General features: G+C 35.3%; 1 protein-coding gene across 2 annotated transcripts; it reads left to right on the top strand.

Moving 5' to 3' along the window:
• Window positions 1-5,408: 5,408 nt before the first annotated feature.
• On the top strand, window positions 5,409-14,879 carry LOC6048136 (cuticle protein 21). 2 transcript variants are annotated; one of them, XM_038265428.1, is made up of 4 exons: window positions 5,409-5,932; window positions 6,075-6,149; window positions 8,503-8,625; window positions 13,958-14,879. In XM_038265428.1, the coding sequence occupies exons 1-4, from the start codon at window positions 5,678-5,680 to the stop codon at window positions 14,282-14,284; spliced, it is 780 nt and encodes a 259-aa protein (XP_038121356.1). In that variant the 5' UTR covers window positions 5,409-5,677; the 3' UTR covers window positions 14,285-14,879. The 2 variants fall into 2 exon arrangements, with proteins under 2 accessions (XP_038121356.1, XP_038121357.1); XM_038265429.1 differs by lacking the exon at window positions 6,075-6,149.
• Window positions 14,880-16,332: the final 1,453 nt, after the last annotated feature.

The following is a 16,332-nucleotide window of genomic DNA, read 5'->3' as shown; positions in this document are numbered from 1 at the left end:
TGTGCGGAGATTGCTCGGGTTATGAAGGTGCAAAATCTGGGATTTCTCAAACTGACGTGAGGCGGGTTGAAAATGAGTGAGATGTTAAGCTAGATGGTTTTATGACTGCTGATTTTATGTTGGATTAGTGTCATAACAGTGTCCAAACAGACACAATTTTATTAAATTATGTATTCACGATCAAATCACGATACATCTTGGTTCTATTCTTCTTGTAAATATTATTCCCAAGAAGAAACTAATGTATCTAAGCCACCAACTCAACAACCTGATCGATTTGTTTAGCAAAACCGATCTTTATGATCGCTCTGGTTCAAGATATTGCCAAATTCGTTCGATGTCAACCTGAGTCAGCTAAAATCATACCAGCAACCAGATCTTTGGAGGAAGGTGTGGTTTTGCGTTGGAACGTGTGGGTTCGATTGCTTTATCAATTAGTTCACCCTTTTAGCTGGGCTTCAGTTCACCACGCCGCAAACCGTGGGACATTCGAAGTGAGCGGACTATGCCAGAGCTTAGATGGAACTGAAGACCGTTGATGTGGTCTCCAGCCGACCGAGGTGAGATATGTGATACACGGGGATCTACTTTCAAAATGTGCCCAAGAATCGCTCCGAGGAACCAAGTTTTATTAGATGGTCATAAAACATACGCGTTAACCAGAGCTGAACAACACTTAATATCTTGGAGTTGCGAAAGAATGGACTCGGGGTTCTAGACATTGAATTTGGTACAGGCGACACGTGTAGGGAATGGTGACTGATTTTGAACCTAGATAGATTGGAGGCTGACACTCAGTTAGTCATTCTTTGAACGCAAGAGTTATTGGTGGCATTTACGCGTAAAACATGACAACTTGAGGGCGCGGCCCTAAAGCACCTTTAACAGTCATTTAAAATTAAAAATGCTGTAATTAAAATAAAAATTCAAGCATTATTTAAACAGTTGACTTACATAAGCCCATAGGCGGAAAATTTCAAGAACCCCAAAGATCACAGCCCCAAGATTTGGCAACACATTTTGCAAAGCAAATCTCATCGGCGGTTTACAGACTTTGGTTCCAAGCCCCCCAAAAGAAGATCACGCGATTCTGGGTGCCAGAGAATTGTTTTAAAATCGCTGCCGGTCTTAACCCTTCATCATCATCAGCAAAGCTTTTCGAGGCTGGTGTTGTGGGAATTTTTGACGGCTGGTTGGTAAATCAACTCTAAGCCTGCAGGCAGAAAGGTGGCTTGATATTCTAACAGAATTGGTCGGTATTTGTTCTCAAGAAGTGGTTGCGCGTTTAACCGTTCATTTAAAGTTCATGCTAAGTCACCGAACGGTGGCGATTGAGACATTTGCATCTTGAGCCGGAACTTTGAGCGAAGCATGATTGAGTCATTTAGTTCAACGGGTTATTAGCATTTGTTTCCCACCTGATTTGCCAATCGTAAATACAAATCTCCTTTGGAAACTGAAATTGCAAAAACCGGTTAATTCATCTATCATCTTTACAAATTACATACATACATACATCTTCCACCAAAACGAACGTATTTATTGACATTTCATTTTTGTATTTTTTTAATTTTCTGTGAGGTTTCTATTTACAAAATACTACTTAGCAAAATTGTTTCGTCTATACAAGTCTCCATTAGGGTGCCCAGAATATGGGACTTTTTTTCAAAACCTCGCTCCACAAGTTGAATATTGTTCCTTGACCTATTTTAGGACTCTGGGCCAAATATGAGCAAAATCGGTCTATATTTACCCATTGATACTCGGAGGTGAAGTTTGTATGGGAAAAATCTAAAAAATGTATGGAAAACCCAAGTTTCTTACGGTTTGGTCTTCACGGTGCGCTACTTCCATCCCAATATTCCCAAAAGTGAGATTCTTATTGAAAATTTTATGCTCTACAACTTTTTACAACATTCCAAAGCTGTGAAACTCGATCCTGAAAAGTTATTAGCGATTTGAAAAAAAGTCATATTTGTATGAAATAATTTTTTTTCACCAACTTTAAGCTCGGGTATCAATGGGTTGATCTCATCCAATTTCGCTCAAAATTTACACAGATGCTTAATATAACCCAAGAAAAAAACGTTTTCCGCTTGTGGAGCAGGGGGTCATTTTTTTGGGCACCCTAGTCTCCATACAAACGTGGTACAATCTAGAATCGATCATTCGAAGGCTTGTATGGGACCTCGGATAATCGTATTGAACAATTCTTAACTAAATCGGTCTTTTTTATTAAAATTTTTGTGTTTTTTAATCCAGCTTAAACTTTTCTGGTGCCTTCGCTGAAACTTTTTTGTTGCCTTCGGTATGTCCAAAGAAGCCGTTTAGCATCATTAGTTTGTTCATATAATTTTCCATACAAATTTGGCAGCTGTTCATACCAAAATGATGTATACAAATTTAAAAATCGGTATCTTTTGAAGCATTTTTTTATCGGTTTGGTGTCTTCGGCAAAGTTGTAGGTATGGATAAGGACTACACTGAAAAAAATAATACACGGTTAAAAAATTGTGATTTTTAATTTCACTATTTGTCACAAAAACTTGATCTGCATAAAAAATAAACAATATTTTAATTTTTTTTCTGATATGTTTTAGGGGACATCAAATGCCAACTTTTCAGAAATTTCCAGAGCTGGCAAAAAATCTTTGACCGATTTATGAATTTTTCAATCAATACCGAATTTTTCAAAAAATCGAAATAATTGTCGCAAAATTTTGTCAACTTCATTTTTCGATGTAAAATCGAATTTGCAATCAAAAAGTACTTCAGTGAATTTTTTAAAAAATAGTCTCAGTTAATTTTTTTATATATTAGTGCCAATGTTTGCCCACTTTTGAAAAGAATATTTTTGAAAAGCTGAGAAAATTACCTATATTTTGCAGAGGTTTAAAAACAGGAAAATTGATGTTTTCTAAGTCTCACCCCAACTACCCACCATTTTCTAATGTCGATATCTCAGTCGTTAATGATCCGATTTTCATTATTAGAGTAAGAAACATTCGTAAAATTTTCCGATCATTTAAAAAAAATCGATTTTTTTAATTAAGACTAACATTTTAAAAGAGCCAAACATTCAATATTACGCCGTTTTGAAATGTTAGTGTTGATCAAAATTTGCCGAAGACACAAAAAATTCCTTCAAATGACACCGATTTTTGAATTTTCATATATCATTTTTGTATGGACAGCTGCCAAATTTGTATGGGAAAGTATATGCACAAACTAATGATGCAAAATGGTTTCTTTGGGCATACCGAAGGCACCAAAAAAATTTCAGCCGGATTAAAAAAAAATACAAAAAATAAAATTTAGAAAAATAAGATCGAGCAGCTCAAAACCTTTGGACTGTAAAATATAAGAAATCTTATTACTTAAATAAGAATAAGCATAAGCATAAGCATAGGTGCCCACCCGCAGTTGCTACTCCATCTTATTACTTAAATAAGAATGATTAATTACTTTAAATAATTAACTAATATTAAATACATTAGAATATTTCTTTCAATGACTGTAAACGAAATATTACAATAAAATTATTAAAATATTGCTTACCCAAAAGCTCTATTAAAAACTTATTTATAAACAAAAAACACTGTACATCAAGAAAAGTTATAAAAGTTATTATTTTTGCTTGAAATTCAAAATTGTGCTAGTTTAATTTGAAATTTAAAATATGGATTATGTGAATTTTTACAATTATTGTTATTAAGGATTCACTACACGCGAACATTTTTTGCTTTGACTTTTTACGGAAATTATCATAAAAAAAATGTTCGCGTGTAGTGGATTTTCAAAAAGAGTCTAAAATTTCACTAAAGTTTCAAGATTTTTTATCGTGAGTGGATAAATGATGACAAATTGACTACATAATTAAAATCAACGCCGTTAACAAATGTTTTATTATATTTCAAGATGTTCCAATAAAATTTTGCAGATTTTAATTGAAAATTCGCCTCTTGATTTTGAAAGTCAATTTTTTTTTACAAATATTCTTTAAAACTTGAATTGTTAGGTTAGTTTTGATTCTTAATTTTCATTAGTTTGGTTCATATATTTTGGGAATTCAACATTTGGTGGTAGAAAGTCAAATAAAAAAAATTAAATCTTTTTTTACCTGTTCGTATCTCAGCAACGAACTATTCAATTTATCAGAAAATTATGTCTGATCTTTTTTTACTTCAAAAAATATGTTCAATTATCTGTAATTTTCTAGAGATCATGAATTTTTTTTTATTTTTGTCGAAATTGACTTTTAAATGTCTATCACTCAAAAAGCGTGCTTTTATCAAAAATTATAAAGTGATTTAAAATTTTAATTATTGAATCTAATCAAAATATATTAAATTTGGAAAAAGGATGTACTTTGGATCTATTTATTTGCACATCTATTATTAAGCAATTTTGAATCTTTCTGACTTTTTTCTTCTATTTCTTTAACATTTAACGACATAAGCTTTGAAATGATTTCCAATTAAACTTTTTATTGGGCATTGGAATAGGTCATTGGATTAATTCATCCGAAAAAAGATTATAATGTTGCAATACTTTTATTGCTAATAAAAAGCCAGTTTATTGACTTAACATCAAGAAGAGTTACGTTTAGATAAACTTAAAAAAATAATTGTGACTGCCTTTTAGCTAGAGAAGAAGCAATTGAATGAATTTTCAAAAAAAAAATCAAATATTTAGTGGAATTTTAGAATTTTCCAAACATTTTTTTCTGTGAGTCATGAAGTTTTTGTTATTAATCAGCTTCTCTAATGAACATGATTATTTAACTGATTTGGTATAAGTTTGTTGTATTTATATGGAGTACGGGTATAATTTATGACAATACCGTGCAACTCATATTTGCGCTTCAAGACGAGTCAAGTGGAAGCATGAGGTTTAAAGTACCAAACATCACCTTTTTTAGAATAAAAACAAATGTTGATCCTGTAAAATCAATGTGGGTGAAAAATAGTGACCATGTTTTTGTCACCCAAGTGCACAGTTGAAATAAAAAAAAACTTTGTCAGCTTCGTTTTGAATTTAAAGTAAAATCATTACACACATTTTAACACATATAACTTAGAAGTCTAATTCAAAATTATAAATTTATTAAAATTGAATAATTTTCAAACATATTTTTAATAACAGTTTTCCAAACTAATTTCCTCAAAACTTCACGAAACATCACCGTATGCCATCAAATCTGAATCCCACAGAGCGTCGCCTAGCCGATCGTCATCGCCGGCCGTCTAGCGACCGTCTGGAAAGGGGCCTACCCGGACCGAGCCTCCAAACCGTCGACGATCGCGCTCGTCAACGCTCGAGCCCCACCTGGGTCGGCTAGCCGAAAAAGTGCAGCCCCCTCGGTCGGCCCAGAGTGTATAAAAGTCAGCGTGTCCATTCCAGCCGTAGCTCACTGTAGATCTCACCTTCGCCGAGCTGCGCTGGTGATCAGAGTGTTTAACGATTTAGTTTTTTGCAAACAGCTGTCTGTGTTTTGGTTAAAGTGTTGAAGAAGTTGTTCAACAGCTGACGAGAGGACTTATTGCCGTCGCGAGCAATAGGGTGGCAGTGATAGTGTGTGCGAGATATAACGTGAAGAATATTTTTCTGGGAGGAACATCAGAGCGCAGTGTTGCCAACCTAGTTTCGGGAGAGATACCAGTTTAGATCCGTGAAGATGCGTGCGATAGTGCTAGTGTCGGTCCTGTGCGCAGGACTTGCCTCTGCGTTCCCCCAGCAAGCCATAGATCCTGCCTACCTGCGTCAGTACTACCAGCAGATTGCGTCCCAAGCCGGAGCCCAGGGCGGAGCGGCCCAGCAACGGGCTGATGCGACCCCGATCTACGAGCAGGGCGCCCAGGAGCAGCAGCACGTGCCGCAGTACCTCAGCCAGGGTCAGCAGCTCCGCGTGCGGGATAATGTGCAGGATCAGGTAAGATCAAACTCCATCAGGATCGGGAGCTCAGTGACCTGGAATAGAAGTGATGGTGTTTAGTGAAAAACGGACTCTAGACGTGTGATTTCGTGAAAATTACGGGTTATGAAAATGTTCCCAATCCTTCCCCTTGAAACAGATCCAACGGCAGTACCAGCAGCCACAGCAACAACCGGCTCGGCCTCAGTACCAGCCACAATATCAGCCGCAGCAAGTGAGTTTGGGAAAAGAAAAGCGAGTAGCATGTGCTTCTTTACCTCTGTAGTGCACCTCTGTCACACTGTGGACCAAGTTACACTAATTGGACAAGGACTGCTCTTAAAACACACAACCGCGTGCATGCAAAAACACTGAAACGTGGTGCAAATTTAGTTTAAAGTTCACTGCATTTCACAACAAAACTCACTTATTTGACATTTCAGACGTTGCATAATTGTTAAGACAGACTTTTTTTCATCTTGTGATGATTGAAAAAGTGTGATATTGCCTCTAAAAATGTGTAAATTTACATATTTTTCCCTGTAATTACAATTTTTCAACAGAAATTCAGGTAAAATTACATCGTAAAAAAGCTAATATTCAACCATCCAATTTACTGTGTTGTGAAGAAATCCAACAAAATGAGCAATTTTGTCTCCCTTTTAACGATGAAGCATTCATAATGATTTTTGGATATTTTGTCTTGGGCTTGACTCTCTTTTTTTACAGTTTGTGGAGGTGAAAAAGTTGGGAGATTGATTTTACATGGAAATAACCTGAAGCATCTCAATGTTCTTAAAATGTATGCTCAGGAAAATATGTGGAAGAATTATCATATTTAAGGAGTATTTTTAAATGAGATGCTCAACATTAGCAATGTCATATATTTTTAGATTATTAAGAAAAATCAATAAATCCATGCTTATTTAACACAAATCATGTTAAATTCGAAAATTACGAAATATCAACAAAATGATATGCAAAAATCTAAAAAGAAGCAAAAGATGTTGCAATTTGGGGATAACAATATAAATAAAAACTCGTTCAGAGTTAATACCTACTTATGAAAATAATTGAATCCTCTTAAATATTTTTAAAATTGATGATTTTTTTATGTTTTAATCATCTTCATGATGATATAAATATTAATTAATTTTTTTCCAATAACAAATTTAGAACGGAAATTCAAACATCAAATAGAGAAACGACAATCAATTGCATCAGGCACTTAATGTTGGCATGTCTGCGCACTTTGGCGGTTCAATCAATATCAAGCAATAAATAACTTTATGGGAAGTAAGCAAGCAAGTTTCTATCAAAATCATTAGAAAACATTTTGTTTAAATTTGCAAAATAGACGGGATACGACCGACCTGTGAATGATAACATAATTTTCGCTTTTAATTTGGGAATTATATTATGATTTTATAAAATCTTAGAAAGCAATAAAAAATAAAAACAAATCTCAATTTCAAGCTGGAATTAGAAAAAAAAAATTCGACAAAGTGTGACACAAAATGCTTTATTACACACTTTTACTACTACAGTCCAGACTTGATTATCTAAAGCCTCGATTATCCATGTTCGCAGAAATGTCCCATATGCAAAAACAGCAAGCTGAGAAAAACGCATTTGATGTTTGTCCAACACATAAGCCGATGTGTTAAGTTTTCACGAGAAAAAAATGATTTCTTCCTGATTTCTATAACAATATACTGGATGTTGAGGCTTTTCTGAAGGAGCAAACGATTTTGAACCAAACTGCACCCACAACTCAATAGTAATGAAAATGCATATGAGACATTTATGCGATCAGGGGTAGTTTAAAAAACATACTAAAGCTCATTTATTTTTTCATTTTTTTTATTCGATTATCCGAAGTGAAATTTTGCCAAGGCTTTCGGATAATCGAATCTGGACTGTATAAAAAATTTACGAAATATCAATAAATCTATAAACATATATTTTTTTCATTTTTTTCATCTGCGTTCTCAATGTTCAAAATGTGTAAATAAATTAAAAATTCTTTATTTGATTGAAATATATAATAAAGCATTATTCAATATATACCTAGTACATAATCGATATTACAAGGTTTTCCAATGAAAATGTTAATTTTAGCCATTATTATTATTTATGCCTCCTGAGTTTTAGGGAATTTTGGAATAGGGGAAGAGGGGGATACAACCTCGAAAAAATAAAATTTGCGCAAAATGTCTCCTAATTTTACGAAACGAGTGAATTTTTATACCTGCTAGCAGACATTATTTAATCATGCATTTTTGTGGACATGGACAAATCAAAATACTCTTACATCCCCAACAGCAACAACGACGACAACAACAACAGCATCAACAACAAAAACACCAGCAACAATTCTTCAACTGGACAATTTCTTCCAGCTTCACCTTCTTCAAACCAACTCCACCAATCTAGCTACTCTTCTCTCTAATCCTATCTTCTCCGACACGAACTTCCGCTTTGCTAATTTATTGACTTCTTCACCCGGACTCTGGCCGGACCCAACGTGCCCTACTGTAACCTAACCTCCAAATCTCTTTTCCTCCCACTCCCTCCGCCTCAAATAGATCCAGTACGTCCAGGAGCAGCAGTACGCCCAGCCAAAGCAGCTGAAGGTGTCCAAGCCCCGTCCGGCCCAGCAGTACCAGTCGCTCGGCGGCGGCCAGAAGGAGGACGAAGAGGACTATGACGTAAGTTTAGACCTGCCACCGCGGCCATCCCAGATTGGTCCGCAAGGGACCAAGGGGGGTTGCACACTTTCGATTTCGTTTGGGTGGACCAATTGGGCACGGTGTCGAAGGGCTTACAGCTAAGATTGGAATATAGTCAGTTTCCTAGCATATGAAAAGCATTGTAGAAAATTAATCGCCACCTTTAAAAGCAAGTGGTCTCGATTACACCCAGAGGGGTTGTGGTCAGTTTGGGGAGGGGCAACTTCCTAGACGGGTCCAGTTTAGAGCATCTCTTCCGCATGCAACTGCAACCCCAAGACGACCAGGTTTAATCGCTCCGTTGACCACAAAGAAGCACTAAGTCATATGATTGCAAACCCATTTTGCATCGAACCAGTTTCGCAAGTCCAACACACACAGCATCCAGTTCGGTCACGGTACTTGTACGTTGACCCCTAGTGACGGATTACGAAACTTGACTCGTAACTTTCAATGCAGAAAGTGCACAAACCTGATGTGCGAGCTAATTATGGCACTGGGTCCTGACTTTATGTGACCAAAGGCGTCGCTGCATCGGCTTAATTGATCGCCCGTTTGGATAAAGTTGGAGTTGGAGACAAGTTTTATGAGTCTTCCGTGAGCGTCGATCGAAATGATGCATCCCTAATTATGAACTGTAAACAAGCTTTACAAATTGATTGCTCGGGGGAAGACGCGATGTAAACAGAGAAAAAGTGAAAAATGGTTGGATAACGGAGTCTAATAAACTGACCACCGACAACCTACCAGCGGCCCAGGTGGTTTGTTACGGTAGGTCAAGGCGTAAAAGAGCTGGTGAATTCGAAGAGTTGAAAAGCTTCCTCCTGGTGAACTTTGATGGGTGAATCTTTTTAGATTTGTTATTATGTTGAGGTTTTTCAGCAAAGTCTATGATATAAAAAAACATTTTTTGCAATTCCGTCGTGAAACTACTTACTTTTCCTGTCATACTTAAACGACGAAATAGCCTACTTTTCTGTACCAAAAATAACAAAATCGAAAAGCAACACTTTTCAACATAAATGCTGAAATGGGTGCTGAAAAGTTGAACTTTTCAGCACTTGTTTCGAAAAGTAACACTTTTCAACATTTTTTTTTTTGATTTAAACGATTTATTGACAAAATACATGAAAATTCGACTTAAAATTCCATTCAAGAAGCGTTTTTCGGAATTGCAAAAAATGTTGTAAGCAACACGTTGCAAAACTTGATTTTTTCAGCACTCGTCGTATTTATCCAACTCGGTAAACCTCGTTGGATAAATGTACGACTCGTGCTGAAAAAATCTTCTTTTTGCAACTTGTTGCATAAACTACTATTTGCATTCAACATTAGCATTTTTAATAATAATAAAGTAATCCACCAAGAAAAACAAATTCTTACATTTTTGTGTTTATTTTTGGGAAAAGGACAACTCACACGAAATCGTGAAAAGTTGCCTCGACCCCTTTTATATTTGCGTAAAACTTTGCCCTAAGGGATAACTTTTGTCTCGTGACGGAGGGACGGTACGAAACCTTTCATTTTTGAACATGCGAAAAAGAGGTGCTTTTCAATGATTTGCAGCCGGAAACGGTGATGAGATATAAATTTGGTGTCAAAAGAAAGTCCCTGTAAATGTATGTAAAGTTGGACGTCCGATTCAATGACGTACTCCGAATTCCGGAAACAAACTTTTTTTTTTTTATTGGAAAAAAATATTTAAATAGTGTCAGAAGCACTGCCTTTTTTCCTCGACTGTATAAAATTGTGAGACATGATAGTATTTTTCGAATCTGCAGTAACCCAGAAGAGTATTTTTCTCATTTATTCATTTTAAAAATTCGTGTTTTTTTTTTTGTAACTTTGTATAACAATGTTCTACAAAGTTGTAGAGCAGAAAATTGCAAAAAAAAAAAAAATTAATAAGCATATGAATAAGGTTTGCTTGTAACCATCACGAATAATCGCGAGTTTACAAAAAGGTTTTGTTGTGCTGTTTCGAGAAAATTCGAAATATCAATAAGGCTGGTACAAATTTTATTTAAAGTATCCCCCCCCCCTTAACTTCAAAATTGACCCGAAAAATCAGAGGGCAGAAAAATATTTTTCCAAAATACTTCAAAAATTCAATGGAAATTTAAATACAATCAACTGAAATCAATTAAAATGCGTTTCCCTGCGGTTAGAATCACTTTTAGCATGTTTGAGTTAATTTAAAAAGCGTTTGAATTTTTAAAAAAATTGAATGTTTAAGTTTTTTTTTTCGCTAAAATTTTTGTTTTCGTCCAATCTTTAATTTTTTGAAATTTAATGATTGCAATACAACTGAAATAGTGTAAAATGCATTTTAAACACTTTCTCCATGCAAATGCTGGAACTATGACTTGTTATTTCAATATATTTTAATATTTTTATTTTTTTGGTCCATGCACTATTTTTGAAAAAATATTTTGTTTTTTTTTAATAGTGTTAAACAAAATATTTGCTGTGAACATTCTTATTTGAACTGTTCAAATTTTATTTACATGCCAAACCTCTAAGGTTGCTGTTATAGTTATAAAAAAACAATGTTTTTATTTGGTTTACTAACTTTATAAACTTTCAACAAGATACATATAAATATTACGTAAATTTTTTTAATATCAGAATTTTGGTTAAAATTAAAACAAACCAATTTTGCTGTAGAATTAATAATTTAAATTGCATTTTAAATTGCATTCGAAGCACAGATAAAAAGTTTTCACATTTCATATGAAATTTATTCTACTGAAAATGAACATAAATTATTTTCTTTTAATCGAGTTTCAAAACACATAAAATGTATTCTTTACAAACTATTTTATCTTCTGCTAGAGGAAAATTGTTCATATTAATTGAACAATTATGACACTTTAAGATTATTAAAACAATGCTATTCTTCAACATTTTCTTTATTAATGTAAACTAACTATTCAAAATTTTAAGATTTGTTTAAGTACTTGGAAAACTTATCTACCAAGGAAAGTAGGATTCAAAACCATTCCGTATGTCTCTAATAGAACATATAGTATAATTCATTTTGCGCAAAAAAAAACTCAAACCTATCAAAGTCACCCCTGTTTACGGTAGTATAACACAACAAGAGTTATTATTTTTTCGATGTTAGTGAAATTCTAGTGTTGCCGCTAAGATTATTAAAACTGAAATGTTTTTGCCTAATATTTTTACATAATTTTGTTAAATATTTTCAGTTATGACCATGATATTTTTTTTGAAAATTATTGTACGAAAACCCTTAAAAATATAATAAAATAAGAAAAACAGTTTTTGGCCCACTTCATTTGTGGCCCAAAGCACAATCTGGACATATTAGCAGCTAGAAAATAGAATAATTTGAAATGAGAAGAACCCCGTTTTTTCCATGCAAATGTACAGCAACTAGCTCTGGGCGTTGAAAAGTCAACAAAACTAACTAAATTCTAAATATTGAGTTTAATTAGAACTGTATAATGAACATTTTATTAAGCTTACTGATAAATTAATTCTGAAATGTATTTGACTTGAAGTAAGAAAACTACTCCAAATCTTTTCACATTAGAAAATAATGCTTATTAGAAAAAATGTCCAGAAAGATCCAGTAAGATAGTTATCTGGTCTGGCATCAATTAGAAATTTCATAGATCACATCTTATTAGAACAGATTTAAATAAGAAGGTTCTTGCTGAAATTGATGAAAAATCCAACACGAATTTTCATTGATGAAATATTGTCCAACAAGAAAATTATGCTCAAATTTTCCAATTACGCAATTGGACATTTCACTTTCAAATGCTTAGGGTGAGTGTTTTCTAACTAAAACCATGAAAGTTAAAACATGAATTTGCACCAAAATTCACAAAGTGTTGTAATTCAATTTAATCTAAATTTCTCTTTCTAAAACGATACTGTCATGAGCAAGTATTTTCTCACACAATCTTTAATTATATTACTCAACTCCAATCGAGAAAAAAATGCCACAAGCCACAATTTTTTAATTACCCCCATAAATAACGACTCGCAATCGTGGCCCCGTAAACACAAAATTGTGCGTTATTACTGCGTCAATCTGCGCGTGCACGCACCCAATTTCGAACCATTTTGAACTAGTTTGATTTTCGCTTCTCTTATTTTCCCACTTTTTGCTATGGTTAGCCACTCTAAGCCAATAAATTAGACGCTGCAACTCGCTGCAGCAGTTACTAAATTGATCCACGAGCGACCACGTGTTCTGCACGGCAAGAGGGGCATAATTCATGTGACACTCTTTGCCATTTTCTTTGAAAGGGAATGATGAATTTAAATTGTTGAACTCTGTTAATTTTTATTTTATTTTAACACTCAAAACATACCCGTTCATTTTTTTTCTCTTTTATCTTCTTTCAAGTTCAAGGCTTTTTTAATGTTTCAGCTTGAAAGCTCTTTCTCAAAAAGTTTTGATTCATCGACCTGTTCAAGTTTACTTGTGCAATCGGTTGCATAAAGCATCAGCAAAAAAAAAATAAGACAATAAAACGATCACGATGCACAAAATTGCATCCTTCGACACATGCCTCACTCTTTCTTCTCTTGCCTGAATCACGCAACACTGCACAAGTGCACAGCAGGAAACGACCCGCAAATAATGGAGACAACAACGAGCATGAATGGGTTCGACATGATTTCTGGCGATGATATAACAGCGAACAGGTGAATAATAAGCCATAAAATACTCACTGACTCGTAAGTGAGAGAAATAAATAGTGGCCGGCTGGAGCTGGAGTCAGCGCTGCCGGCGGTGAAGAAATTGGAGCAAGTGAAAGGTGGTGACCCGATTGTTGGGCTTAAGATTTGTTCACTTTGATCAGCTGCAGCAGCGGCATTAAAATGGTCACGAGAAGTGAGCTTTAGGGCAGTTGGCTTGGGTGTCGAAAGGGTAACGATGACGAGTGACATAATCGATTGGGTATCGATTAAATCGAGGCTTGAAGAGTGATTAATGTTGGTTGCGTCGATGTTCTGTTGACCCGAGCGGTTGTTACTTTGTAGAAACAACAGATGATTTGGAGTAAAATGAACTCGATTTTATTCAAGAGGATTTTGCTCTCAATTTATCGATCCACGCTCACCAATGCAAAGTTGAGATTCTTTCTACAAAAGAGACTCGATAGCCGATACTGTGAAGGCGCGGTCCTGATAATTCAAAGCTCACGGGATCGATTCCCGCTGGTGTTATTGATGTTGTTTTTTTTTTATTGTTAGCCTCAGAGCACTACCAGCTTAAAAGCACTTTCCTCTGATTCTAAGTTTGTCCTTCTCTTCCCCAAAACCCCAGCATAACCCGTCGTACCAGTTCGGTTTCGACGTCAAGGATGACGAGTTCACCAACTACCAGAACCGCAAGGAGCAGCGCGAAGGAAACGTGATCAAGGGCAGCTACTCCGTGGTCGACTCGGACGGATTCATCCGGACCGTCACCTACACCGCCGACCCGAAGGAGGGCTTCAAGGCCGAGGTGAGCCGCCAGCCCACCGACATCGTCGTCAAGATCCCCAAGCCCATCCCGGAGTACCAGCAGCAGTCCGGTCCGGTCCAGCACCAGCAGCCCCGCATCCAGTCTCAGCCCCAGAAGGTCCGACCGGACTACTCCCAGTACCAGTAGGGAGGTCCCAAGGCCAGAACGGCCGGATACGACAAGACTTTGGAGTTTAGTTCCACTCTTCCCTAATCACATTCCCCTCAAACCCTAAAAAAATCCATCCAGAAAATCTTCCCCAAGATTTAGTATCTCATCGTGAAAGAAAAAGCTATAATTTATAATATTGTATAATTATAGAGATAATTTTAATAATTTTATGTAAGAAGGAAACACCGTTATCCTCGTACACACCAATACGAACAAATCGCAAATTTGTCTTAAGCGTCCTCTGTGCAGGCTAGAAAACCCGCGTGAGTCACTACACAAAAAAATAAATTAAAAATAACCGCCGAAAAATCAAAACAATTTAATATCGTCACCCTCGCGTGTGTACCCAGTTGTCATACGTGAGCAATTAGAGGGAGTAAAGCGCAGTGCATTACCGCGTGCCTCAATGTCTCACCGTCCGTTAAACCAAAATACTAAATTATCTATTTTTGCAACCACGCTGTGGGAAAAAAAATCGGCAGAGGGGACACCTTACGATGAACTTGTCTGAAATTGTTAGTCAGCGTTTTTGAATTGAAGCCAAGAGAAGAAAAGTAAAATTCGTTAAAAAGTAATGAAAAAATAAACATTTTTTGTTTTGTTTTTGAATGAACTGAAAAGAAACTTAGCAACTGAAAATCGTTACATCGATTGATTGAACAACTGGTCAACTGATCAAATGATCAAATGATCAAATGATCAAATGATCAAATGATCAAATGATCAAATGATCAAATGATCAAATGATCAAATGATCAAATGATCAAATGATCAAATGATCAAATGATCAAATGATCAAATGATCAAATGATCAAATGATCAAATGATCAAATGATCAAATGATCAAATGATCAAATGATCAAATGATCAAATGATCAAATGATCAAATGATCAAATGATCAAATGATCAAATGATCAAATGATCAAATGATCAAATGATCAAATGATCAAATGATCAAATGATCAAATGATCAAATGATCAAATGATCAAATGATCGAATGATCAAATGATCGAATGATCAAATGATCAAATGATCAAATGATCAAATGATCAAATGATCAAATGATCAAATGATCAAATGATCAAATGATCAAATGATCAAATGATCAAATGATCAAATGATCAAATGATCAAATGATCAAATGATCAAATGATCAAATGATCAAATGATCAAATGATCAAATGATCAAATGATCAAATGATCAAATGATCAAATGATCAAATGATCAAATGATCAAATGATCAAATGATCAAATGATCAAATGATCAAATGATCAAATGATCAAATGATTAACTGATCGGCCGTACACGTTAACTTCAAAGAAAACTACTGAAACTGAGATCTAAAGGGTGAATTTATTTTTACTTAACTTTAATCACAATTAAACATCGTTGAGACCGCAACTTGACCTTCCCCGTGTAAACTCTGCGGCTAAAATAAACAAAAACACGCAGCAAATTTTCGTTGAAAATCCTCTGCACCGAGACAAAAGAGTGTGTGTGTGTGTGCAAGATATCAAAACTGGCGGCAACGAGACGGTCCCAATGTCAAGTTTCGAAAAAGCGTCTTTCGTGAGCCCGAATTTTATGAACCATTTTTTCACAAATTTGTTACGGTTTCAGTGTGTTAGTGTAACCAACTCGTAGGAGATATTAATGTGGTTAGGGTTCTAAGACAGCAGCTTTTAAAAAAAATAATTAACAACTCCTCAAAAAATCATCTCAAAATCTTCTGATAAAATAATTTATAAAACAAAAAGTTGAACTTTTTGCTACAAAAATTTCTCAATAAAAGTCATAAATACCTTAACGATCACCTCGGAGCTCTAACCCACCACGCCAGTCGTTCGGGATCATTTGCCACATTCTAATTAGCGGACGCTGCTGTGTAGCATTCACCAACTCCCATTGAGTTGCGCACAAGTCGAACCTGCGTAGCAAAATTTTCATTGAGAATTTCTACTACCAACGCTAATGTGCTCCTCGATCGGCTTCCGCAGCCGGTATGTGAGTTAGAGAGGAA

Source organism: Culex quinquefasciatus, chromosome 3 (genome assembly GCF_015732765.1).
Source record: "Culex quinquefasciatus strain JHB chromosome 3, VPISU_Cqui_1.0_pri_paternal, whole genome shotgun sequence".
NCBI classification, from domain to species: Eukaryota; Metazoa; Arthropoda; class Insecta; order Diptera; family Culicidae; genus Culex; species Culex quinquefasciatus.
The sequence above is the reverse complement of the archived record's forward strand: the minus strand, read 5'-3'. Positions and strand labels throughout refer to the sequence as shown.

What these genes read in the sequence shown, in the direction of transcription:
- LOC6048136 (XM_038265428.1), top strand. Translation starts at nt 5,678, where the DNA reads ATGCGTGCGATAGTGCTAGTGTCGGTCCTGTGCGCAGGACTTGCCTCT. An exon ending in CACAATATCAGCCGCAGCAA is followed by an intron (nt 6,150 to 8,502) that starts GTGAGTTTGGGA and finishes CGCCTCAAATAG; the next exon opens with ATCCAGTACGTCCAGGAGCA. An exon ending in AGGACGAAGAGGACTATGAC is followed by an intron (nt 8,626 to 13,957) that starts GTAAGTTTAGAC and finishes CCAAAACCCCAG; the next exon opens with CATAACCCGTCGTACCAGTT.